The sequence below is a fragment of the Chlorocebus sabaeus genome, chromosome 17 (assembly GCF_047675955.1).
Source record: "Chlorocebus sabaeus isolate Y175 chromosome 17, mChlSab1.0.hap1, whole genome shotgun sequence".
In the NCBI taxonomy this organism is placed as follows: domain Eukaryota; kingdom Metazoa; phylum Chordata; class Mammalia; order Primates; family Cercopithecidae; genus Chlorocebus; species Chlorocebus sabaeus.
This window is the reverse complement of record NC_132920.1, coordinates 72,786,386-72,813,268: the sequence shown is the minus strand read 5'-3', so window position 1 is coordinate 72,813,268 and position 26,883 is coordinate 72,786,386. Positions and strand designations below refer to the sequence as shown.

Genomic DNA, 26,883 nt, shown 5'->3' with positions numbered 1-26,883 from the left:
TTTGTGTGTGGGCTTTTTAAAACCCCCAAACAATTTTTATGAATAAAGTTTAATTGATTCCTGAATAATTAAATAGTAAACCATTTATTTGTTCACAATGTGTTCATTATTAATTCATTTAAAATAAATATTTTCCAAACTCCTATTATGTGCCATGCACTGTGCTGTCATATAGTAAACCAATGTCTCTCTCTCAGAGTAACTGAAGTACTTCTGGCAAAGGCGGTATTTCCACTGCCTTTATCTTTAATAAAGGAAGTGGTCCCTGATACATAGTATTATTTCTGTGATTACATGAATTATTTAACATGAGGACTCTTAAAACTCACTCCAAGGAATAAAGGACTAAAGTTTGTATGAGCATGTAACTTGTAACCTTCCATTTACCGCAAGTAGAAATTGTCATCAAGTACTGGAAGAAGGGAAGACAAATACAAGCAAATTAATCAAGTCCAGGATTTCAATTCGTCAAAATTATAGCAGAAATCAGCATTAATTAATTAATTAATAATAACAATATATTTAATATATTGAGCACCTATTCTGTGCTGGGCATTGTACAAGAATTTTACACACATTATATCTTATTATTACTCACATAACCCTATAAGGTAGGTATCATTTCTACTACCCTAAAAAGAGAGAGAGAACAAATTAAAGTGGCAGTGAGGTTAAGTCATTTGTCTCATCTCACCCAACCTAGTGGGGGAACTAGGATTTAAAACAAGTTCTGTTTTACTCCAACACCAAGCACCGTGTCTGATTAATTCAATTTTCATAAAAATTTCCTTGAGAACATACTATAGTCATAGCACTATTAGTTTCCCAATAGAAAATAAAGACAGAAAACTCACAGCCTGGTGAAAACATTTTTTTTTAAACTCACATGCAAAAACCAATTTTTATAGATTTTTATAGTTTCAATAGTATATCATTGAAGTGTGCGTAGCAAAAGCAAGGTAAATTCACAGACTAGAATGACTGCCTTTATTAGAACCAAACAGTGAGATAATCCTAGTAAAGCCAAGTGGTCAATCACATTCAGATCATTGGGATAGTCACTGCTCCACACCTGACATCATCTCAGATAGCCTTCTCAATGTATAACTGAACTAGTCAAATGAGATGAGATCAATGAATTGCCTTTTTTTTTTTTTTTTTTTTTTGAGACAGGGTCTTGTTGTATTGCCCAGGCTGGAGTGCAGTGATGCGATCATGGCTCACTGCAGCCTCAACCTCCTGGGCTCAAAAGATTCCCTCACTTCTCAGCCCCCCAAGTGGCTGGGGCTACAGGCATGTGCCACCATGCCCAACTAATTTTTATATTTTTTGTAGAGATGGGGTTTCGTCATGCTGCCCAGGCTCGTCTCTAACTCCTGGGCTCAAGTGATCCACCGGCCTGGGCCTCCCAAAGTGTGGGGATCACAGGTGTCAGTCACTGTGCCTGGTGATGAATTGCTCTTACCATCCTAAGCTAAAACACTACTTCATCTTAGGGGGAAACATTCTGAATCAATGGCAAAATGAGTGAGAGGGAGTTATGTAATCCTATCTCCACAAGGACGAGATCTGTTTCCTTCGAACCATATTCAGAGATATCTTATTGCAATCAAAGCAGCCATATTTTATAATGACACTACAAATTACAGAATCACAAATCTATGTCATTAATCCAATCTGCTGGAGAATTCTAAATAGATCTTGATATGGTTTGGCTCTGTATCCCCACCCAAATCTCATGTTGAGTTGTTATTCCCAATGTTGGGAGAGGGACCGGGTGGGAGGTCAATGGATCATGGGGTTGGATTACGGTTTAAAAGTGTGGCACTTCGCCCTCCACTCTCACTCTCTCACTCGCTCTGTCTCTGTTTCTCTTCTGACACCATGTAAAGACACGCTTCCTTCCCCTTCGCCCTTCTGACATGACTGTAAGTTTCCTGAGGCCTCTCAGGCATGCTTCCTGCACAGGGTGTGGAACTGTGAGTCAATTAAACTTTTCTTCATAAATCACCCAGTCTCAGGCAGTTCTTTATAGCAGTGTGCGAACAAACTAATACAGATCTGGCAAAATTTCCCCCAACTTTCCACTCATATTCAGCTAGCAGTAATAGTGCTAGGAAATGTCAACATGTTAACACCAAAATCATCTGGACTAACTTGTCTAGAGATGGTAACATAAGCATTGTTTAAAAAAAATGGAAATTACTCACTCAAAACCGCTCAACCACATGGAAATTGAACAACCTGCTCCTGAAAGACTACTGGGGTACATAATGAAATGAAGGCAGAAATAAAGATGTTCTTTGAAACTAATCAGAACAAAGACACAATACACCAGAATCTCTGGGACACATTTAAATCAGTGTATAGAGGGAAATTTATAGCACTAAATGCCCACAAGAGAAAGCAGGAAAGATCTAAAATTGACACCCTAACATCACAATTAAAAGAACTAGAGAAGCAAGAGCAAACACATTCAAAAGCTAGCAGAAGGCAAGAAATAACTAAGATCAGAGCAGAACTGTAGGGGATAGAGACACAAAAAACCCTTCAAAAAATCAATGAATCCAGGAGCTGGTTTTTTGAAAAGATCAACAAAATTGATAGACCACTAGCAAGACTAATAAAGAAGAAAAGAGAGAAGAATCAAATAGACACAATAAAAAATGATAAAGTGGATATCACCACTGATCCCACAGAAATACAAACTACCATCAGAGAATACTATAAACATCTCTATGCAAATAAACTAGAAAGTCTAGAAGAAATGGAGAAATTCCTGGACACATACACCCTCCCAAGACTAAATCAGGAAGAAGTTGAATCCCTGAATAGACCGATAACAGGCCCTGAAATTGAGGCAATAATGAATAGCCTACCAACCAGAAAACGTCCAGGACCAGATGGATTCACAGCCGAATTCTACCAGAGGTACAAAGAGGAGCTGGTACCATTCCTTCTGAAACGATTCCTATCAATAGAAAAAGAGGGAATCCTCCCTAACTCATTTTATGAGGTCAGCATCTTCCTGATACCAAAGCTTGGCAGAGACACAACAAAAAAAGAGAATTTTAGACCAATATCCCTGATAAACATTGATGCAAAAAACCTCAATAAAATACTGGCAAAAAGCTTATCCACCTGGAATGCAAGGCTGGTTCAACATACACAAATCAATAAACGTAATCCATCACATAAACAGAACCAAAGACAAAAACCACATGATTATCTCAATAGATGCAGAAAAGGCCTTTGACAAAATTCAACAGCGCTTCAAGCTAAAAATGCTCAATAAATTCAGTATTGATGGGATGTATCTCAAAATAATAAGAGCTATTTATGACAAACCCACAGCCAATATCATACTTAATGGGCAAAAACTGGAAGCTTTCCCTTTCAAAACTGGCACAAGATAGGGATGCCCTCTCTCACCACTCCTATTCAACATAGTGTTGGAAGTTCTGGCCAGGGCAATCAGGCAGGAGAAAGAAATAAAGGGTATTCAATTAGGAAAAGAGGAAGTCAAATTGTCTCTGTTTGCAGATGACATGATTGTATATTTAGAAAACCCCATCCTCTCAGCCCAAAATCTCCTTAAGCTGATAAGCAACTTCAGCAAACTGTCAGGATACAAAATCAATGTGCAAAAATCACAAGCATTCTTATACACCAATAACAGACAAACAGAGAGCCAAATCATGAGTGAACTCCCATTCACAATTGCTTCAAAGAGAATAAAATACCTAGGAATCCAACTTACAAGGGACGTGAAGGACCTCTTCAAGGAGAACTACAAACCACTGCTCAATGAAATAAAAGAGGACACAAGCAAATGGAAGAACATTCCATGCTCATGGATAGGAAGAATCAATATTGTGAAAATGGCCATACTGCCCAAGGTAATTTATAGATTCAATGCCATCCCCATCAAGCTATCAATGAGTTTCTTCACAGAATTGGAAAAACTACTTTAAAGCTCATATAGAACCAAAAAAGAGCCCTCATTGCCAAAGCAATCCTAAGCCAAAAGAACAAAGCTGGAGGCATCACGCTACCTGACTTTAAACTATACTACAAGGCTACAGTAACCAAAACAGCTTGGTAATGGTACCAAAACAGAGATATAGACCAATGGAACAGAACAGAGGCCTCAGAAATAATACCACACATCTACAGCCATCTGATCTTTGACAAACCTGACAAAAACAAGAAATGGGGAAAGGATTCCCTATTTAATAAATGGTGCTGAGAAAACTGGCTAGCCATATGTAGAAAACTGAAACTGGATCCCTTCCTTACGCCTTATACAAAAATTAATTCAATATGGATTAAAGACTTAAATGTTAGACCTAAAACCATAAAAACCCTAGAAGAAAACTTAGGCAATACCATTCAGGACATAGGCATGGGCAAGGACTTCATGTCTAAAACACCAAAAACAATGGCAACAAAAGCCAAAATAGACAAATGGGATCTAATTAAACTAAAGAGCTTCTTCACAGCAAAATAAACTATCATCAGAGTGAATAGGCAACCTACAGAATGGGAGAAAATTTTTGTAATCTACTCATCTGACAAAGGGCTAATATCCAGAATCTACAAAGAACTCAAACAAATTTACAAGAAAAAAACGAACAACCACATCAAAAAGTGGGCAAAGATATGAACAGACACTTCTCAAAAGAAGACATTTATGCAGCCAACAGACACATGAAAAAATGCTCATCATCACTTGGCCATCAGAGAAATGCAAATCAAAACCACAATGAGATACCATCTCACACCAGTTAGAATGGCGATCATTAAAAAGTCAGGAACCAACAGGTGCTGGAGAGAATGTTCAGAAATAGGAACACTTTTACACTGTTGGTGGGACTGTAAACTAGTTCAACCATTGTGGAAGACAGTGTAGCGATTCCTCGAGGATCTAGAACTAGAAATACCATTTGACCCAGCAATCCCATTAGTGGGTATATACCCAAAGGATTATAAATCATGCTACTATAAAGACACATGCACAGGTATGTTTATTGCGGCACTATTCACAATAGCAACGACTTGGAACCAACCCAAATGTCCATCAATGATAGACTGGATTAAGAAAATGTGGCACATATATACCATGGAATACTATGCAGCCATGAAAAAGGATGAGTTCATGTCCTTGGTAGGGACATGGATGAAGCTGGAAACCATCATTCTCAGCAAACTATTGCAAGGACAGAAAACCAAACACCGCATGTTCTCATTCATAGGTGGGAACTGAACAATGAGAACAGTTGGACACAGGAAGGGGAACATCACACACCAGGGCCTGTTGTGGAGTTGGAGGAGCGGGGAGGGATAGCATTAGGAGATATACCTAATGTAAATGACGAGTTAATGGGTGTAGCACACCAATATGGCACATGTATACATATGTAACAAACCTGCAAGTTGTGCACATGTACCCTAGAACTTAAAATTAAAAAAAAAAAGGAAATTACTGTTGCATACCTTAATTGACATGTGAAGGTATAGCAAGAGAATATTTGTAGTGTATGCAATGATAAAGGGAATAAATGGAGCAGACTTGCCATATTGACTGAAAAAGAAGACAAATCATTTCACATTTCACTAACAGCAAACATACAGCTGGCTTACACTATTTCATTAGCAGCATGAATTATACAAAAGAAAACATGCTAAGCAGCAAGCATGGTAGAACATAGAAAGCTTTGAACTTAGACCTAAGTGCAACTTCAAACCCCAACTTTGGCATTTAGATTGAATTATGTGGGCAAGTGATTTACATTTTCTGAGTCTCAGTTTCCTTATCTGCAAAATGGCTATGTGTCTATTAAATGAACCAATTCATAGAAAAGGTCTAGCCAATGCCTTGATACATTAGGTGCTAACAATGCTATTTTCCTTTTCTTTCTTAGGCTCTGTGAGTGAAGGATACTACAGGGAGAAATAAAAAAGTCAATCAGACACTGACACTGTCTTCATAGAACCCACAGGATGTTGAAAATAAGCTTTAAATGTCTGGGATGGTAGATTGCAACACTAGCCACAACGCTTGCAGCTTCTCACATGAAGAGGTGGAATCTCTTTCTCCATCTCTTGCATTTGGGCTGTCCCTGTCATTTGCTTTGACCAACAGGACATAGTGGACACTATACTGTGATAGGTTGAGCCTGAACTTCAAGAGGCCTTTCAGATATCAATGTACTGCTCTTGGGAGCCCACCACCACCATGTGAACCAGCCCAGCCTGCTGGAGGATGAAAGACCACATGAGCAGAGAGGAGTAATCCTAACTGAGGCCCCCTTAGTCCAGTCAGCACCAGTTAATACAGCAGCTGAACACAGAGTATGAGTCGGTTCATTTAAGGCAGTTCTTCTGAACTGCCTAACAGAATTGTGGGCTAAACAAATGGTTGCTGTTTTAAGCCACTAAATCTGAGGGAGAGGGATTAGCTATGCAACAGATAACATACAATGTAAGAAGATATGGGGTCATGACATTTTTCAATCAAAAGACAAAATTATGGGAACAATAGTTTCAAAACAATAGTTTCAAAAGAGTTTTGGGAATGATTAGTCATCAATTCCAATAGAATGATGTGGTATAAGAATTGCTATTGCATTAGATTAATGAAAGTTGCAAATCTCAGGGTTTCATGTGCAAATGATTCTTGGTAGCTGGGGGTACAGAGATTAATTTTTCCCAGGCAATATTATTCTGAGGTTTCTATGTTTTTGGAGTTCAGAAACTGTTGTTATGCATTATACATGGCAAAAGAAGAAAAAAATGGCAAGGGAAGAAAAGCTGAACAAAACTAGATGTTGAAAATAAAATACCTGTAAAAGGAATTTGGGACAATGTCAGGGAGTTTTATACTGCAGGTAGCAAAAAACAAAGCCTGGTTAACTCATCTGTTTCCCACGTCAGTCATCCATTGCAGAAAAAGGATCCTGGCCTTTACTTAACCTTTTTTTCCCCCTTCTTTACCAAGTAGAGCACACCACGAAAGCGATTAAATATAATTTTAAAATTGTGTCATATTGGTTTATCTTTGTGCAGCAGACAACTAAGTGTGCCTTCGAAGGAAATAATTGGAGATATATGAAGAAAAAATCACCATGCAGCTGAAAAGTGCTTCTCTTAAATATGGGCTAAATTCTGTGATTTGTGTAATGGGTAACTTTGTGCTTATTTTGTGCGAATTTCGGATGTCACCCACAGATTTTTTCTGAAAACTGCGAAGTCTGAAGAACGAGGAAGATGCCTTTTGTTCCCCTCAGTGCCAATCAATACTGTAACTGGGGTGGGCTGGGGTGGTAAAACTTACAGACAAACAGCAAGTTCTTTGAGGTGACAGTTGTCACGCCTCCTCCCTGCCTTCTAAATGCCCAGCAACATGCTAGCTCTGAGTAGCAGCCCTCAGATACTTTCTGATTTGAATTGAAATCCAGTGGAGGCTTATCCAAGTTTTAAGAATGAGCCACTATGGAGCACTCACATAAACTTCACACCTGATGCACTTCTTAGGACAGAAAGGACTATGGCTGGCAGTGAAAAGGGAAGAGAAAGAGTGGGAAGAATGAGAGGCAAGAAGCAGTGGGTAGCACTTTTCTCTGTATCAAAGAGTCGTGAAACGAGGGTAAGGACAGAAAATTCACTCCAGGCATTCCTCAGCCAATCCTTGCTTTCCTCTTCCATTTCTTAGTTTGGAATTGCTAGTGAGGATACGAGTTAATGGCTAAGGAAGTCACTTTGCATTGGTCCAGAAGAGCAGGTTATAGAAACTCAGGTTTAGAAGAAAATTTCTTAGAGGTTGTCTGGTTTGATCTCCTTAAGCTTCCAGAAATGCCTGACTGTTGATCATCCAACTTTGATTTGAATGTTTCCAATTATGGAATCCACTCGATTGCTGTGGAGTCTCTAATTGGTAAGCTGTCATTATTATTGAACTAAATATTGGTATCACACACCTTTTAGTTCTGTTTCTGTCCTTTGAAGCAACCAAGAACATATCTTCAACCTCTTGAAAAGCTGAAGAGGGGCCATACTTTGTACAAGAAAGAGAGCTGGGTTAGAAGTTAGGACACTTTGGTTTTGCAACTGACTAGTTGGTGTCCTGCTCCCTCAATTTATTTATTTATCTGTTTATTTTTGAGATGGAGTCTTGCTCTTGTCACCCAGGCTGGAGTGCGAGGGCACGATCTCAGCTCACTGCAACCTTCTGTTCCTGGCTTCAAGCGATTCTCCTGCCTCAGCCTCCTGAGTAGCTGGGATTACAGGTGCCCACCACCACGCCTGGCTAATTTTTGTATTTTTAGTAGAGATAGGGTTTCACTATGTTGATCAGGCTGGTCTCAAACTACTGACCTCAGGTGATCCATCCCCCTCAGCCTCCCAAAGTGCTAGGATTACAGGCGTAAATCACCGCACCCGGCCTCCTCATTTTATGTAACTTGTTGCTGCAGTAATCACATACTCAATATTTTGTTAATATTACTTTTGAAAGTCTGCACTAAGAGTGGAATATAATTGCATAGCTATAGGTTGAGGCCAGGATTTTTTTTTTTTTTTTTTTGAGATACAATACAAAGGATACTGGGCATGAAATGATTAGACTAGAAGTTATAAACCCATGCCGTTAAAGGCAGGTAGGTAACAGAGAGGTTGAAAGGAATGGGGGATTGGTGGTTTGGGTTTCTGGAAAGACAATAGGGACTGGTTGAAATCTGCAATTTAAAAGACATAATCTATTTAAAGGCATTTGTGGTAGCCAGCCTCTAACATGGTCCCCAGTGGTCCTAGCAGAGGACTAGGATATGTCTTTGAATGAAGATGCCTGAGGGACTGAATAAAGAACCCAGACAACTAAAGAAAAAAGTCACCTATGGATCAGAATTGAGACAATTTCTTCAGGTAATGGTTTTTACTAATAAGTTAAGGAAGAACTGAAAGTGCGTTTTAGAATTCTACTGAATACCCTTTGTAGGCTTTTGCATAGAATTACTCCAGCAACTACGCTGAATATAGAGTTAAATACCGAGAATAAATTTCTAGAGTTTAGATCCAATCATTTTCAATAAATCCTTTTGTTCTTAACATTAAAGAAAACCCTCAGGTTTTGTTACAAATAGAGGCTGTCAGGAATGGGTGCCCTACTCAGTCAGAATCCCAGGCCAGAAATCTGCACAAACAGGTTAAGTGGAAGCCTTAATAGGATACTGCTTTAACAAGAATTATTTCTGTCAACACAATGCAGAGTCATTATCAGGCAATTTCAGAAAGTGCCAGGAAGCATCATGTGGAAAATTATAATCAAGGCCTGGCTGAAGTTGGGCCATCATTATGGAAAGTCAGGAAAAATGCTAAGTGCGGCGTGGTGCTTGGCATTTTGTGGAAACACCAAAAATGTCAACTGGGGAGACTGAGAAAAACATGAGGAAGGAAGATGCCATTGGAAAATAAGCATAAAAGAGGATTAGTGTAAGATGAAAGCCCGTGTGCATAAATTAGTCAAATACAAAATACTGATAGTCTGTGATTTATACTGCTTGGAAGAAAATAGGCCATTATAGATACAAGAGACTGTTAGTTCAGGATAGTTGTCAAAACCTTGCATTAAAATGCTGCCTTTTTCTCACTGTTTTCACTGATCTTGACATTCTCAAACAAGGGTTGTGGTAGACTGGTGGGCCTAGAACCTAGGTAGAGGTTAAAAGAAGAGAGGATGAGCTAACTATCTTTAAGAAGACTTGAGGGTTCTGGCACCCCACATGGTGTATTTCTACTTTTTTGCTATTTTTAGGTGAGACTGGGTTAGTTATTAACTTCAGAAGGAAGAAGGAGTCACCAAGAGAAACAGCTTGAGGAGCGAGGTGTCAGGAAGCTGCTGAGGAGGTGGAGAGGAAGAGAACTGTACCGGTTTTCCCTCAGTGGTGGTGGTGATAGAACATTTATGGGCTGACTGTATGTGAGGAAGGATTATATGATTGAAATACGAATTTATTTATTTTTGCTAGTTGTTCCTTTACCCACTTTGCCTTTCATTTGAAATTCAAGGGGACACTCTAGTCTATGCTTGCTGTCTCATGGAAATGATGTGATGAGAGAAAAGTGAAAAAAAAAAAAGTATAAATCTGGCTTTTGTGTTTTTAAAAGCCCAGACATTTAGAGGAACAGAAATGACATATAGACAGAATATTTGAAAGAAAGCACCATGGTTAAGGACATGCTGCCTCCTTACCGTCAACCCAAAGTGTAAGAGGTTTATCGGCTATATCAAATATTACACTATGGGAAGCTGCTTTCCCCAAATCCAGTCCCCAAAACTAAATCCTTAAATTTATCCAGTTACTTCCCCCCACACTTGATCATGTGCTTTAGGGGAGTCTGGCCGAGATCCAGCTGCTGGGTCCTGACTGGTGACAGCCAATGATGGTGGCCCCATCCTCCATGCTAGTGATTGTTTTAGGCATGAGGATTCTGCAAAATATATGTGAATGGACAGTTTTCCTCAATTTTAAGAAGAGATGCAAACATAAGATGGCCTCTTTCTGCCTCTGAAAGTGTTGCATCTAGAGAAGATGTTGCAACTGCTGTAGCCATTTTGCTTCCAGCCTGAGGAGGAGGCAGGCAGACAGATGGAAAAAGTCAAAAGAAGACTCAGAGAATCAGAGAAATGAAGCCAGAGCCCTGAGGCTTGTGGAGAGCTGTCTTATCTCTGAGCCTCTTTCTATGTATTATAAATTGCATTATAGTTTAAGGTAGTTGAATCTGCTTCTTTCGTGCCCTGCTGCTAAATGTATCCTAATTGGTACAGTGGCTGAGAGGAGAAAGGAACATGAAGGGTAGTGAAGAGAGAGGAATTACCATCAGTGCCTGGAACAAAGGGACTAGCCTTGAGGGACCCCCACAATCGGAAGATATTCCACATCTTCATCTCACCCAGATCCCCCCGGTGAACCCTAAATATCTCCTGGACCCAGGCTGTGCCAGTCTTTCCCATAAACACCTGATGAGGATGTACCTTCCATGGCAGCTAACATGAGCACTGAGGATTGCTCAGCAGGAATGGCAATTTCTCCTTAAGCAGAAACAATGTTAAATTTGTTAAAACATGCACGGTTATACAAGTATGTGAGACAGATTTTTAAATCTATTACAACTTCTGGAAGGAACATGCTAATTACTACAGGATGTTGTGTTTAGCTAATATCAAGCACTGTAAGGTGGAGTTCCCTAAAGCTACATCCTTCTCCTTCACTGTCCAGGTTATTGTACTCTTTGATTGCAATTCTGCAAGGCACTCCCAAATGCTGTGCGGCTCAGTAAGTGTAGGACTCCCTCGTAGCAAACTAGTCACCAGAAATCCGAAGATTTTCTCCTAGCTCTACCTTTGTATCATTCTTGTGGATTTTGGCTGCTTGCTACATTTCTTACTTGCAATCTGCCACCTTCCACTTGCTTGTCTCTTGGCAACACCTGTGCATCTTCTGACACTATCTTTTGCTTCTTGAAACAGGCCTCAGATGACCCTACCATTGGCCTCCCTCCCACGGAAAATAGACACAGACCAGTATGGCTGTCATCCTGAGTCTCTTCCCAGATACCTGATCAAAACAGAGAACGGTCATTGAAAGGCCATTTCCCCAATTTGCCTAATCTTCTAGCTCTGGCTGCCTTGAGATGATGTAGTTGAGAGGTTTGGCAGCTGAGGCTGGGAGAAAGATGGGATAGTGGCATGGTCAAGTGGCTGATATGGGAAGGGGAATCTGATTGATTGAAGTTGGAAGAGCAAAGGCAAGAAGTGGGTGGTGGGGATTGGGGGAGGAGAAGAAATGAAAGATGCTTAAAGGGAAATTGGTATAACATCTAGGAGAACATCTTAGAATACGTTTGTAGGAGGACTGTGAAAGTCAATTGCCTGCATGTGCATTGTGGCTCCTTTACTCATACCTGCTAGACCTTGGGCAAGTTACATAGCTTCAACTCTTAGTTTCCTCATCCATAAAATGGGGATAACACCACAACTACTCCACAGGGGTATTGACAGAATTAAATAAGATAATAGAGGTAAAGAATTTAGAACAACACATGCCACTGGGAAGAATTCAATACATGTTAGTTTTATCATTATTATTACTCATATACTTGACAAAAATATTTCTATATTACCTAATTTATAAAATTGTATGAAGAGGGTTACATATATCGATGAATAGAGTATTTCTATCTTTTATTATAGAATTTTTCAGCTAAAAATATGATTCATATCATAGAGGTCAAAATAAATTTGGTATGACAACACCACATCAGTTCTTTAGAGTTTACTTTCTTTGTCGTTTGTGGCTTCAGCATCTGCCTGCTACTTTCTACTTTTCTGGTACACACAAGTATGGGATAGTGAGAGACAACTGTGCCCTTTTTAAGTGTAACATGTTGATCTTATTAAAAATAATAGCAAGAGAAAAATGCCAAGGATATTTAATAACCTTTTTAAAGAGTCATTAAATTATGAAAACACTACCATCTGTAGTAAAGGGTATCAGATTTGTCAGGAATTATTCAAATTTACAGATTAATCCTAAATATTTTTTGTTTCTCTATTATACTGTCTTTCAATTGCAGGCCTATTATTTTCCAAATGTAACTTTTAGTTATTAATTTAAAGGTTGATCTGAGTTTTCATTATTCTTTCTTTTATTTATCTATTCTCCCGAGCACGTTAATGGGCAATGGAATGCCTAAAACATGTGAGGAGAGCAGAGGAGAAGGAAACAGTCCCAGAAGTGAATGGACAAATAGACATGGAATAATTGAAAGCTGGCTGCAAGTGTTATATATTATTTTCTATGGTAGTAAGTAGATTTTAGACATACTTAAAACCTAAAGAGGCACTATAAGTAGAGATGTATAACTGAAGCCTACATTTATTTGACAGCTACTTAATTTTTTTTCCTGTAAAAAAGAACTTCCGGTTTCCCAAGACCCAGCATTGAATTCCATCAGAGGTAAAGGTTCTGGACTACTGGATTAAATGAGGAGGCAGGAGCGCCTATCTCTTGCAGGTGGGCAGCCAACAAAGTAACTTCAACAGAACAGCAATTGGTCCTCTGGTCACTTGGGAAACTCAGAATTAATTGAGATGGGCATCAACAAGGGAGAAGCAATTCTTTTGTAAACAAACAAAACTATAATCGTATGAAATAACCTAGAAAATAGATGACAGGAGACCTTTCCAATTTGTGATTTGGTAGAGAATAGGACTTCTGTTTCTGTCTGACCTCTGAGACATCCTCGCAGATACTGAAAATATTGTGATAGATAGTGGTGACTCTAGAGTCTTTAAAAAATTCTTTTCCTCTGGCCAAACAGTACAAGGAGAATTTGTTTTCCAAATAAAAAATCCAGATTCTATGAATTTTATATTTAAATATGCTCAAACAGTAAGGACCTTACATTACAAAGCTGAATGCTTTTTGAAGCCCATGTTAGAAGAATATGGATCTGTTGCAATATGTAATGTGTGATTTCTAATACAGTGTGAAAACAGGGCCAGGGATGAAGATAGAGACACGTCTCACTTTGCCAGGGATGCTGTGATGTGGGTGAGCATGAGCATTGTCTATGGACTGAATTGTGTCCCTCCAAAATTCATATGTTACGGTCCTAACCCCTAGTACCTCTGAATGTGACTGTTTGGAGAGAGGGTCTCTAGAGATGTGATTAAACTAAAATGAGGTTATTAGAGTGGTTCCTAATCTAATATGACTGGTATCCTTATAAGTAGAGGAAATGTGCACATGGCTGGGTACAGAGAAAAGTCTATGTAAAGACTCAGGGAGAAGACCATCTACAAGCCCAGAAGAAAGCCTTCAGAAGGAACCAACCCTGCTGACACCTTAAACTTGGGCTTCTAGCCTCCAGACTGTGAGAAAATACATTTTTGTTGTATAAGGCATGGCATCTAGTACTTTGTTATAGCAGCTTGAGCAAACTAATACAAGTTCCATTTGTAGTAGAATATGTTAAACATTATTACATAGTCCATGCCTGCACTCAACGAAGACTGGTTCCCACCATTAAGACAAGTTGCTCCTTCTACCACTAGGACGGAAATCAGCTTAAGGAGAGATGTTAGGTGAGTAACAGTCAGTGCAAGGGCCCCTACAGTAGGGGCAGGGGAGAGGGCAGTGTGTGAAAGGAAGGGCTAATTTTTTTTTTTTAAGGGTTAGTTTTTTTTCTTTTTTTTTTTTTCCCTATCATTTTGTTTTTATAAACTCAGGGCTTAATTTTTTTTTTTAAAGAAAATTCTCTATTGCTTTCTTATGACAAGAGCTTTACTTGTTCATTGTAGAAATATTAGGAAATACAGATTAAAAAAATGAAGAAACAAAATATAACTGTGATCTTACCACTCAAAGGTAACTGTTCATACATTCTTGTAAATCTTTCCATACTTTTTTCTATAGATATATGAATTTATATAATATATATAAATGGAATGATTTATTTTTTGTTATCTTTCTGTGTCAATAATTTCTAATTTAGGGCATCATTTCTAATGTCTGATATTGTTTCATTGTATCTATTATATCCTAGAAATAGAATTGGTAGGTGGGATGTGTCTAGACTTAGACATATGTAAAGACTTTTAATATATTTTGCCAAATTGCCCTCCAGAAAGGATGCAGCCATTTATATTCAGCAAGTCTATTTTGAGTGCAACATAAAGCCCTGTCACTGGTAACTCTTGACTCAGCTGCTCAAGGGCTTTCAGCCAAAATCCTCGGAGGGGAGTGAGGAAACTAGAGGACACTGAAAAGCTGTGCCACAAGTGACTCAGATCCTGCCAGTGGCTCGATGGAGGAGTGTCCCGTGTTGGTGGCGGAGGTTTTTCCTGCCTTAGCACAGGACAGGCTGCGAGGAAGCATGGCAGGATCAGCGGTCCTGCGCCCACGTGGGACCTGCAAGCTCCGCCAGGAGGAGCCACGTCAGTGCAGCCACTAGGGGTCGCCCTGAAGAGCATGGGACCCACAGGGGTGTGGAGTGAAGCGTGAAGTGGGGGCTTGTGTTGCTCACTTGAGCGTGGAAGAGATATCCCTGAGGACCTCTGAGTAAGCTGAGAGGGACCCGTGGAATGAGGTTCCAGGGATTTCACTGCAGGGAGCCTGAGATCATTGTGATTATGACCCCGGGTTGTTAATTTTATTCCTCGAGCTTTCAGGGCCTGGGAAAATACACGTTATTTTAGGGAAAGAGAACAGAAGGACTGATAGCCTTTGCAGTTTTTATGCATTAATGGGAGATGATATTTGATTTTGGTTCCTTGCCCAGTATAAGAGATCCCAGGGGGCCTAGTTAAAAGGAAAGCCAAGCTTATCTTAAATGAAAAATAAAATATTTTATTTTATAAACATGAAAATTATGTGGCACTCAATAAAATGCGTTGGCAAGTGAATGTCTGCTACATAATGTGATAAATAAAATAGGTTAACTCCTCTTGGGAGAAGAACTTGAATTTTACTTATCATTGGAAGACTTTGAAATAACTTTCAGCAGGAGCCTCTCTAAGGAAGATAAGCAGTGGTCTGATTTGCTGGTAGATGGAGTGTGTGAGAGAGGGAAAGAGCACCTTCATTGTTGACCAGAAATGATCACCCTTCTTATTGTGTTTCAAGATATTCACAGAGCACCTGGTGGTTTCTGGGTCTTGGACCTTTGCTGGTCAGATGTCACGTCTACATCAGAATGACAGTCCTATTGATCTTCATGTGGCCCTTGTCTGATAAATACATTTGTAGATACAAGTGAAGAATTAACAACATTTTGTCGGCTTCTTTGAAATGTAAATTTAGCTGCCAAAGTGGTTTCCAAAAGTAAACTTATGTTCTGTACATTTGCCCAAGGCAATGAATAAATTTCCAATAAAACAAACAAACAATTCTTTCCCTGGGGTTGTTTTCTTCTATCTTCAAGTGGCACTATGGAGAATTAATTACTTCATAATCTCACTCACTATTGAATTAAAAATGGTTACGGAAAAACAGGGCTTACCATCTATCACTGGTTTTGGCTGAGAACTTTTGAGGCGCAGCGAGGGCCGGAAGCGGGTTCGGTCGTTGAAGCTCCAGCTCTTCTGCACTTTGGTGGGGCTGCCCTCAGCTGTGATGTCGGTGCTTGGGGACCTCCTGTCACCTACTGAGGCTTGTCGGCTCTTAATGCTCTGGCCCCTGGGGCTAGCCATGCGCACTCGCTCCTTAAAACTCAGCTTCTGACTGTGGAGAACAGAGGCATGATTATTCCATTTTAAGCAATTTCTTCCACTTTGCTTGGGTAAATAATTGGATGAAGCTCATGTGGTCATATATTTCAATAGACAAGATGTTTTCAGCATGTAGGAGCATAGCAATTACATTTCCCTTATTTAAGATTTGAGCTTTATCTAATCTCTATATTTGCATTCATTTGAGATCAATCTCATTCTACAGGTACATACATCCTTCTTGGATTCATTGTAGAAAGGACTGAGGTCATACAGCAGTTTGTACACAATTACACTGTAGATAACCAAGAACTGTTTTGGAATTCACTTGAAAAACAGTTGGGTAATTTTAGCTTTAACCTCAACTTCTGAGATTAAAAAAATTATATTTTGTTTGGGAGCATATCTCTTTGTAATTTCTAGACATTTCTACAGGTAAACAGGGATGACAGTTACATATATACCTACATTTGGCATGCATTTTATATTCCAGGCAAGATTATGATATCCATAAATTCATGCAATCTCATAGCAGTTGGTAGCACCACATACATAATATTAAACATACAACACTTAACATTAGATTTCTTTTATGCTTACATTCATTCTTGTGAGATGAAAACCACACAAGATAGAACAGCCCCAACATATAATGAATGTGATGACTGATGAACAGAATGAGATGTTATGTTCACTAACACAATTTCCTGCTAGTTAACAGGTTATTGATTTGCTGTGGCAGCTACTGGTAAATTATATTTGTTCAGGCATTCAGTTCTCTGATGCTGGCTAAGATTGAATTGTTGTGGGCTGATAAAAGAAGCATTAACAACAATCATAAAATCCAAAGTGCATCTTCACACATTCCTAATCAAGAGATATGCTGTGATGTGCTCGGAAGGGCAGGTTGGGATTAGAGGCATGGGGGCTAGGGTCCTCATCTCTAACATGGAGATAAACATAGCAACACAGCTGAGGGATTCTTATGGAAATCAAATGAACTGTAAGAAGATTTGTGTAACCATTCTCGTTTTTTTTTTTTTTTCCTTGTTTCCTTTGTAGTGTAATTATGCCATTCATTAGAAGGTGATACTGTCATCAATGTGAGAGGCCCAGGACTCTGCAGGGCCTGAAGAAATCATGGGCACCGGGTCTGAGGGAAGTCTCTCAGAGCAGCTACTCTGAGTCATGCCGCGGCCTTTGTGGGGTATGAAAGCAGCGTTCTCATGGATAAGGCTTATTTGAGACAAAGTGGAGGCCTTGTTTTTTCCACTTACCGCAATGTCCACTGTCCCCAACTGCAGCATGCCAACAGCAAATGTGTTTAGTGGATATGTGTTTTGTAGCTAACAAGAAACAGTAACATTTATTTTTCCATGCCTAGTTGCTTAACAAACGATATTCTAAAAGGGCACCACGTTTTATGTGTGTTTACATGAAAACAAATCATGATCTGGTGGTCAGGGAGTTCTGGAAACAATAAACAAGTTGACCATGCAACTGACAGCTCCCCTCTGAAATGCAGACACAGCTAAGTCCAGCATGACTTGCTGAAGGCACATGCAAAGAACAGGCGGGGCAGTCTGGTGATGAGGTTAGGTGGCTTCAAGAGTTCTTTACGACAATCCCAACAGTGGAAGGGTTTATCTGTACTTGACACGTGTGATTAAATGAGAGATTACATTAAACAAGAGCAACAATAACATCATAAATCCGCATCTTTTCATTCTCAGGCTAGGTTTTCCATGTCATCCCAAAGCCTTCAATTATTTCAACAAATCTGTCAAAGGGATAGTGCCCAAAAATGTCTACTTTTCTCAAGCTTTTTTTTTTTTTTTTAAATTGTAAAAGTTTCAAATCTCTTTTTAGTTTCAACACATCTGTTCCATAATTTAAATTTACAATGATCTAGTTCAGGAAGCATATGCTCACTTCTGCACCTTCATTTAGATTAATGAATAGCTCAAGTTGACATAGGTATCATTACAATTGGTCCTCACTATATTCAATTTTATCTATTACCTTTTCTGGAACTAACAGATGCTAATTACCATAAAAGGTTGGCTTTTGAGAAAAATTATTTTCTCAGACTTTCAAGATATATCTCTTCTCTATGCCAACTAAATAAAGAAATGGATAAGACATCATAAAAACATTTAATATGAAAAATTAAAAAAATTCAATTATTAAAAAAGTAAAAACATCCAAAAATGAAAGTATTAGCGTTAAATCCACCATGGTTTATTTATAATAAACGTATTTTAAAAATCATTCCTATAAAAATATTTATAAAAATTGCCTCTATGAAACATTTTGACATTACCTTATGAATAAATTGGAAAGTGGGAATAATATTCTCTAAATCTTAGTACCATTTAAAACATTTAAAGTTGACAAAAATAAATTCAAGTAACATTTCCCTTTTGTTCTTCTCAACTACATGGATATTTGCTAATGTCTATTATTTTAAAGATTTCCAAGGATTATTTAAAAATAAACTCGGCATATTACACGCTAAATTAGAAAAAATGTAATGTTTTCACTTTCTCTTTTGACATAATTATGTGAAAGTTAAGAATAAGATTCTAATCAAGAACTTTTTAACCAGGCAAAATTTTCTTTTCCAAGGCAAAGATCTGTTCTTGTGTCCTCTTACAAAAAGCTCACTTTATTATTTTTCTACTTTGTTTCCCTTTGAAAATCAACAGAGCGTCTTGATTACATGAGTATTAAGCTGATTAAGTGACTGTTACTGAAAACACACATTGAATTGATTAAAAATATAGACTCTTCACTGGTACACTGAAGTTTTCATTATTTTCCTAGTTTTTTGGGTGACATCTATGAATATGATTTTTGAAGAAGATTTATGTAACAGTACTTTTGGGAAGAATGCCAAGGATTATCCCCAGGAGACTAACAAGGAGATCTTGTTTTGCAGAAAGTAACAAAAAATTGCTGTGGTCACTGATTGGAGCATCTCTCTTAGTGTACAGTCCCACATTTACAGTTGAGGACCATGCTCAGCAGAGCCTGCACTGTCACCCTGCAAGAGAGAATTCTCCCGTCTCTGGGAATCACATGTACAGGTTATTCAAATAGCCTAGCATGCAGTCTACTACCGGCTGTTCCCTGCCAGGGAACTGTGTGGCATCATCATAACCCCACAGTAATCTTCTGGGACTTAGAAGGCTGTAGTTATTGTTATACTTAATTAGGGTTTTAGCCCTTCATGGGATAAGCATTCTACAAATTCTCGCCTCAGGCACAATATGGCAACTGAGCCATAACAATTCAGTGCGTGCAGCAGCTCAGCAGTTGTCCAACCACAAGGAGGCGCCAAAGGGCTAACTGCCAGTTCTACGCGGGACGCCGACTATTTGTCCCAGCGGTGGAGAGTATCAAAGCAGGCAACAGGCAAGCGGGTTGAAAACCTCATTCAAGAAGTCCCTAGAACGAGTGAGTCTCTGAACAGGGCTCAGGTGGGGTGGCAGTGTAACCTGGTCATGCACCTGAGGTTAGTTGGCATTCTCAAATCTCATGTCAATAGCCCGGATGCTGGGTACCTCTGCTTCCGTGAGGTGTACATTCTGAAGAGCTTCTGCTTATTACTACAGAACTTACTAGGAGTGAGGGAAATAGAGCAGCACATTACTAAGCATTTCACGAATAGGAAAGTGCTTAGGGATTCTTTCTCTTATAAAAACAAAGCCATTTGGCTTTATTGTTTTTAATATAAAAGTACACAGACTAAGCAGAGAGTACTATGTGGTTTAATTGTGCTGCTTGAAAGATATCCAGTGATCTTAACGGCTAGGTTGATAAATTGGATTTGAACTAGGCATTACGTACAAATGATGATAGTCTCTGTGTTAGCATGTAAGAATACATTCTTTAGAATATAGCTACCCCTGTAATAAATATCAATAAAACATAGAATACATGATTGAGTAATAACATATTTTAGAACTTCAAAGAATAAATATTTACAGAAATCAATAAATTCATAACATTAATTGTTGATATTTAAAAACATAAGTTCTTGGTTTGTGTGAAACATCTGCATTTATAGTTGATATAGGTAACCAGTTGTCAGATAGAATATATGTTCAACAAAACAGAAGAAAAGATTCTAGATTGCTGGTTTGTAAGAAAGAAAGAAAAGTACGTTTCTTATTTTAAGTCCTATGATGTGTTGTTAGAAGACTAAATCCATTTCCTCTATCAATAAATGTGAACAGAAGGAGAGACCATTTTGGAAAGATTGTTTTTGAAACAATGGAACATTTTGCCAATAATGATACAAGTTGACTATGTTGGAAAAAAAACAAAGTCTAGTCTTACTGAGTTTAGTTTAACAACACATGCAGATCATTCATTGCACACAGAAGAAAGAAAATTGAAATAATGGAAAATAAATGCAGAAGAAATATAAGAGCACACAGTCTTCCACCAGAGTTCTAGAGTTCTCTCCAAGAGCCACACACAGCCTCAGAAACCACCCCCAAAAGCCAACCACACAAGAGTGGTTCAGGAAAAGCACTCAGTGGCTCACAGAACAAGAGTGTAATGTAATACAAAAATATCATTTGTGCCTTAACGTTTAAGACACACATCTTTACAACAGTCTCACAGGTACCTGGTAAAGCAACTTTTGTTTACTGTCTAAGAAATCTGAAAGGGTTCTAGTAATGCTTTTAAAATTGCCATTAAGGAAGCTTAAGTATCAAGCAGGCATATGGCCAACCATTGTTGATTAAGAAGACAGAGTAAATAGAGGCAGCAAGATGTATAGATAATCTCGAAACCTCAGATAGTATAATCTGTTTTTGTAGCAATAAAACTTAGATAGATAGAAGGAAAAGCCTTCTTGTATCAATGTGATGACTAACCAACTACTATTTGATAATCTGGTCAAGGAGGAAGGGAGAACAACATAAAACCTCAAGGTGAGAATATTGGTTTATTCTGGCCAGATGGGTTCACAGGTAAATTCAGTTCTCTGAAAATGACAGTTTATGTCAAAACAGAAAAAAAACCTATCCCGTTTAAAAAAATAACTTTTCCAACTAATTTTTTAATAGAATGAAATCAATAAACACATTTACCACCACATATATGAGATTAGTACTGTTTTAGTGGGAATTCAGAGGAAAAGAAATGAGTGATTAAATGATGCTAAAGAAGTATTTTACGGTTGGAGTAGAGGAAAAAACAGCAGGCTCAGTTGAGACTAACAGTAATTTGTACCTGACTGTACCAAAGAGAATCGATGAAACAGTATTTTCACTATTGCTCAGTTGAGCTATATTTAAAAAGCTCTTCTTCAGAATGATGGCTTGTATTGTTTATTTTTTTATTTTTTATTTTGTGAGATGGAGTCTTGCTCTGTCATCCAGGCTGGAGTGCAGTGGTGTGATCTCAGCTCACTGAAACCTCTGCCTCCCAGGTTCAATTGATTCTCCTGCCTCAGCTTCCCAAGTAGCTGGGACTATAGACCTGTGGCACCACGTCCAACTAATTTTTGCATTTAAAAAATAGAGACAGGGTTTCACAACATGTTGACCAGGCTGGTCTTGAACTCCTGACCTCAGGTGATCCACTCTCCTTGGCCTTCCAAAGTGCTGGGATTATAGGCGTAAGCCACTGTGCCTGGCCATTGTGTTTCTGAAGAAAATTTTTGGATCTGTCACAAACAATGTGACATTTTTCCTTAGCCCAAGACATCGTAGGCAAATTTTGTTTAGACATACCCTAACCTCAGTGTAGAAAGACAAAATCCCTTTTTAACAAGAACATTCCAAAGCCGGGAATATAGTTAACTAAGGGTTCTATAAATGTTTGACATCTTAATAAATTTTGCAGAAAGAAAAGCCTCTCTGTGTATGGCCCAGTCTACAGTCAAGGTGAGAGTGTCAGGCACCCAGAGGCGGATGTTGGCTGCTGTGTTGAACTCATCTACACTTGGGTTACTCTCAGTTTGTAACACAAAGAAAAACCCCATGAGGAAGGACTTAGGAGATTCTAAGCTCTGAGCTAAAAGATGAAAACCTTAGCTCCTGCTTGAGCCGAAGCTTGTCTACTCTGCCTATCTGAACCACCATCAATAACTCAGTGGTCCCAAAGGCAGTAAATGACTCTGCAGTAGGATGGTGTCAATTAGTTCCTTTGAAATGGGGTCAAACATTAATTAACAATACTCTGGACCCAGATCTACTCTTCTCTAAGGAAGAACTCTCATTATAAATGCATTTTACTTTGTGAATATTTTGCTTGGGTAAAGACAACTTTGTTACTTTCTAAGACAGTACTGTTGCTATTGTTATTACAATAGCCTTTCTGCATTCATTATGCAGGATTATAAATTCTGTGTATGGAGCACAACAAGGTGAAAGTTTACATGATATTAAATGGGACTTTAACTTACTTTCCTCAGATTATTGCAATGTTTTAAATTTTTTATTTCTCTTTTTATATTTCTCCTATCTTCCCATTTTTTGTTGGTGTTTTATCTCTTCCCACAAACTACTTGAAGTCAGGGCCATTTTATTACTCTATCCAAGAATTATTTCTTGAGCACATTCTGCCGTAGCTTTACACAGGGTGGTATGACAGCTAGTTGGAAGATAAGAGACCTAAGTGTATCAAATATAAGACATTAAGTAAGGAATCTAGCTTAAGTAATAGTACAGGACTTATTTCAAGGTTGTTTTTGCTAAATGTTCAATGACCACAGAGAAGCAAGAAATTTCCGTGTGTGATTCTCTAAGTCATCAACCGACTTCAGTGGTTTTGTACATATTTAAACCTATGGGTGAGTTTTCTTTGACAACCTCAGTCTGCTGTATGCAGACAGTAAATGTTGTAGGTATATGTGAACATCATAAATGTGGAAAATTTGGTTGGTAGTTTTTTGAATTGTGACAACTGAGTAGGAAGCTCGTTTTTGGACTGGTGAGCAGAAGTTCAAAAGTGACACTTTAATTTTGTCTTTGTTTTCTGCTATGCTAACATTGAAAAACAGTACAATATCATTGCACCCTCACTGAGAATTGCCATAGAGTTTACACTGTTCAAGCACCTCCATGTCATTTACAAACTTCTCTTTTAGTTGTTAACAGCTCCGTTTCGGAGGATGAAACTAAGATGGGTGATTGCACTCTCAGGAAGCTCTGGAATTTGTGTCAAAGATGGTCTCTGTCCTTTGGATTTGGGGGCAGATGACCCTTTGAGATAATTAGTAAATGGATAGCTCCTGAGACAATGAAAGCTTTAAAAATATCACCAAAGCAGCTATAAGCTAGCTTAAAATGGCTACGATTTATTTTGTGTAACTTTTTTCAAGTAAAATTGTCACAACAGAAGGATGATGAGCTCTGTATGGAATCTAGAAAATGGACTAAAGGTCTAGAATTGGTCAGCTTGTCTCTTCCAGTGTCTAGGCAAAGACTATTCTGAATCTAGTGACTAGAACCTCTCTTTGGTCAAAAACATTTCTTAGGTGGGGAACAACTACTTTTTTTTTTTCTGGAAATATCACCAAGGAATATCCAATGCCCTTGGCTCTAACTCTATGCTACCAAACAAGACAAGGGACTTTAATGCCATCCCTTGGGTAGGTTACCTACCCAGAACATGTGCCTGATGTTGTATATCCTATTGTACCTATCTCCCATCATAGACGAATGCATTTATGTTTTGATTTGTGTATCTTTACATATAAACATAATGCAAAAATGGATAGTCCAGAGCCTTAACACACCAAGTGAACTTTCAAAACTGGCTTTGGTATTGCATAGATATATTATGATTAATGTAATTATTATAATAGTACAAAGCTAAAAGAACAATCCCTGGGCCCACACTGGCTTCCACTTAGGGACCAACTCTGGGTAGGTGGATGCCTTAATTTCTTTACGGAAACAAAGTGACAATGATAGGAAAAAAAACGTATCTCTTCTTGCTTTCCAGGCACCTGGGATTCTCATTGCTGGTTCTGCCTCTGACACTCTTCACATCATTAATACTGGGTTCCACCTGGCTCTGTTTTTCAGGGCTTTGCTCTCAAATCTAGTTATTTCCTGGTACTCATTAACATGGATCAAGAAATTTTTCTTTCACCTCCTATTCCCTTTAGGTTTAGTTCTCTGCTGCAATCTGATGAAGCATTCCATCTAAGTCATGGGAAACTGATCGTAAATTATTTGGGGAATTTTTGGGAGGGCTGTCTTCTTCCTAAAAGATGGGGGTGGGGCTCTTTTTGAGTCACTTGAGTAGACCGCAGCACTCAATGGGCTGGAGATCTTGAGCTGTCACAGCAAGATGGTTTCATCTTACCAAAACAATGATTATATGTGTGTGTGTGTGTGTGTGTGTGTGTGTGTGTGTGTGTGTGTGTATATATATATATATATCTCACTCCAAAAGAAGCACCCTAGTGAAGGGGAGTGTATCCTAGACTGCTGCCTGGACTTACAACATTCCGAAAAAAATTCATTTCCTTCATTCTCTAGATTACCATATTTGAATACTTTGATAATACTTCTGTCTGGGAAAATGACAGCAAGGACTAATCCAAGATCAATTTCCCTCCTCCCCCACTCCAAATGGTCTATGCCCTACAGATTTTGAAAAAGCAGGGAGTGAGTTAGGGAAAGACACTTTGATACTAAGGAGGAAAATCAATAAAATAGCAACCTTTGCAGGCAATCTTGTGAAAGGTCACTTTTAATCATCTTGTATTTGTTGATCGATTTTACTCACATGAGACACATTTAAAACATCTGGTAAGTATCAGATTTATAAACAAACATGTAGCAAAAGAGAAATCACAAACCTGCTTGATGCTTCCCCTTGTTCTTTCCTTCAGGTGCGTGCAGGCAGAAGAGAAATGATGATAAACCAGTGAATATATTTATAGCACTTGATAATGGCCAAATTGGAGATTGGGGAATCAAGTACCTTAAGTAACTCTTTTCATGCAAGATCCACAAAAGCAATGTTCTTTATAATAAATGTACTCAACTTGCTAACATATGTTCTTTATGATACAGACCTGAGCTAGCACAACATTTACTTGGCGAAGTCAAGACTGCCCACATAGAACTAAAAACAATAGACTTTTCATTAGCCAAAGCTATCCATGGCTAAGAAAAAGTGGTTCTGATCTAACCAGCATTAGCAAGGGCTCTTAGAATGTTGCTAGTTACAACATAACTGTTCTCTGTGCTTCTGGCAGACTTAGGTTTCTAAATCTGCATTCATTAACGAATTGTATCTCAGTCACTTGCTGAGGCAGATTTTTTTTTTGTATTGTATAAAATCTAAATTTCCTTGGATTAAATAAGGTACATAGAATATTTATCAAAACTCTTTTAGCCTATACTGTTGGGTGGCATTTATAATAACTCATTTTAGCAAATTTAGGTCTAAGCACCATGGTGTAGGGTCTGTACTCTTTGCAAATGAGCTGTGTGCCTTTGGGCAGGCACCTCATTTGCTTGCCGGTTTTGGTTTTCTTATGAGTAAATCAAAGGCATTGGGTTAGATTACCTCCAAATCCCCACTTCTTAAGGTACCACAAGGTGTTCTTGGAGCTTGATAATTCCCCACAGCCTCATAAAATATCTGACTCATTCCCTAAATAGCATATTTACCTGTGTTTTGCCCTTTGCATAGGCTTCACTCTCTTTGAGGAGAAAATCAAGAAAAGTACTTGCTTCTTTTTTTTTTTTTTTTTTTTGAGACGGAGTCTCGCTCTGTCGCCCAGGCTGGAGTGCAGTGGCCGGATCTCTGCTCACTGCAAGCTCCACCTCCCGGGTTCACGCCATTCTCCTGCCTCAGCCTCCCGAGTAGCTGGGACTACAGGCGCCCGCCACCTCGCCCGGCTAGTTTTTTTTTGGAAAAGTACTTGCTTCTATACACCCTTCTGTTATTAAAACAAAACTTTGAAATAGAACTGCTAAGACCTCTAGAGTGTATGTAAGAGACAAACCAGACCTGAAAAGAGAGAGTAAGGAACTGCTGGTTGTATCCCTGGCAGGTTTGAGTGTCCCTCCTCCCATTCATCTCTGCCCTGCACAACTGTTTCTAAGACCTCTCTCTCATCCTATTTAGTGGAATCAAAGCATCCACCGCGTCTCTAAAATTATGGGGAACAAGAGCATGGGGCTGGTGTTTTTTAATGATAACAATAACATTGATGAGGATGATGATATTGTTGATAAATTGATCTTCTCCCTGGCCACCTGTTTGAAATTATAGCCTCTGGTGCTCCCTAAATTCCTTCTTTTACTTTTCTCCTTAGCACTTAAGGCCATCTAACCTATCCTTTATTTATTTATTTATTTATTTATTTATTTATTTATTTATTTATATTGTCTATCCCAGCATCCCTGGAATACATAGTTCCCAAGGCCAGAGATTCTAACTTTTTTTTTTTTTTTTTTACTCCAACTGCTGTATTCTCAGGGCCTAGAACTGTGTCTTGCACATCATAGGTGCTCAACGAATAATTGTTGAACGCATACATGACTGAATAAATGATCTTTCCCATCAGAAGTTCTTAGGCTGAATGCTAAAGGAAAATACACAATGTAAACAAAATAGCAATC

General features: G+C 38.6%; 1 protein-coding gene across 4 annotated transcripts in view; it reads right to left on the bottom strand.

The window, feature by feature from the left end:
* Positions 1–26,883, bottom strand: part of KCNQ5 (potassium voltage-gated channel subfamily Q member 5) — a 573,789-nt gene that overhangs the window by 51,516 nt on the left and 495,390 nt on the right. For 3 of the 4 annotated variants that reach the window (XM_008013505.3, XM_073006154.1, XM_073006155.1), the window contains 2 exons: positions 25,107–25,133; positions 16,063–16,283 (listed from right to left, as the gene is read on the bottom strand). In XM_008013505.3, coding sequence (XP_008011696.1) covers positions 16,063–16,283; positions 25,107–25,133 — 248 coding nt within the window. The remainder of the gene's footprint in view (positions 1–16,062; positions 16,284–25,106; positions 25,134–26,883) is intronic. The other variant, XM_008013506.3, reaches the window with a different exon arrangement.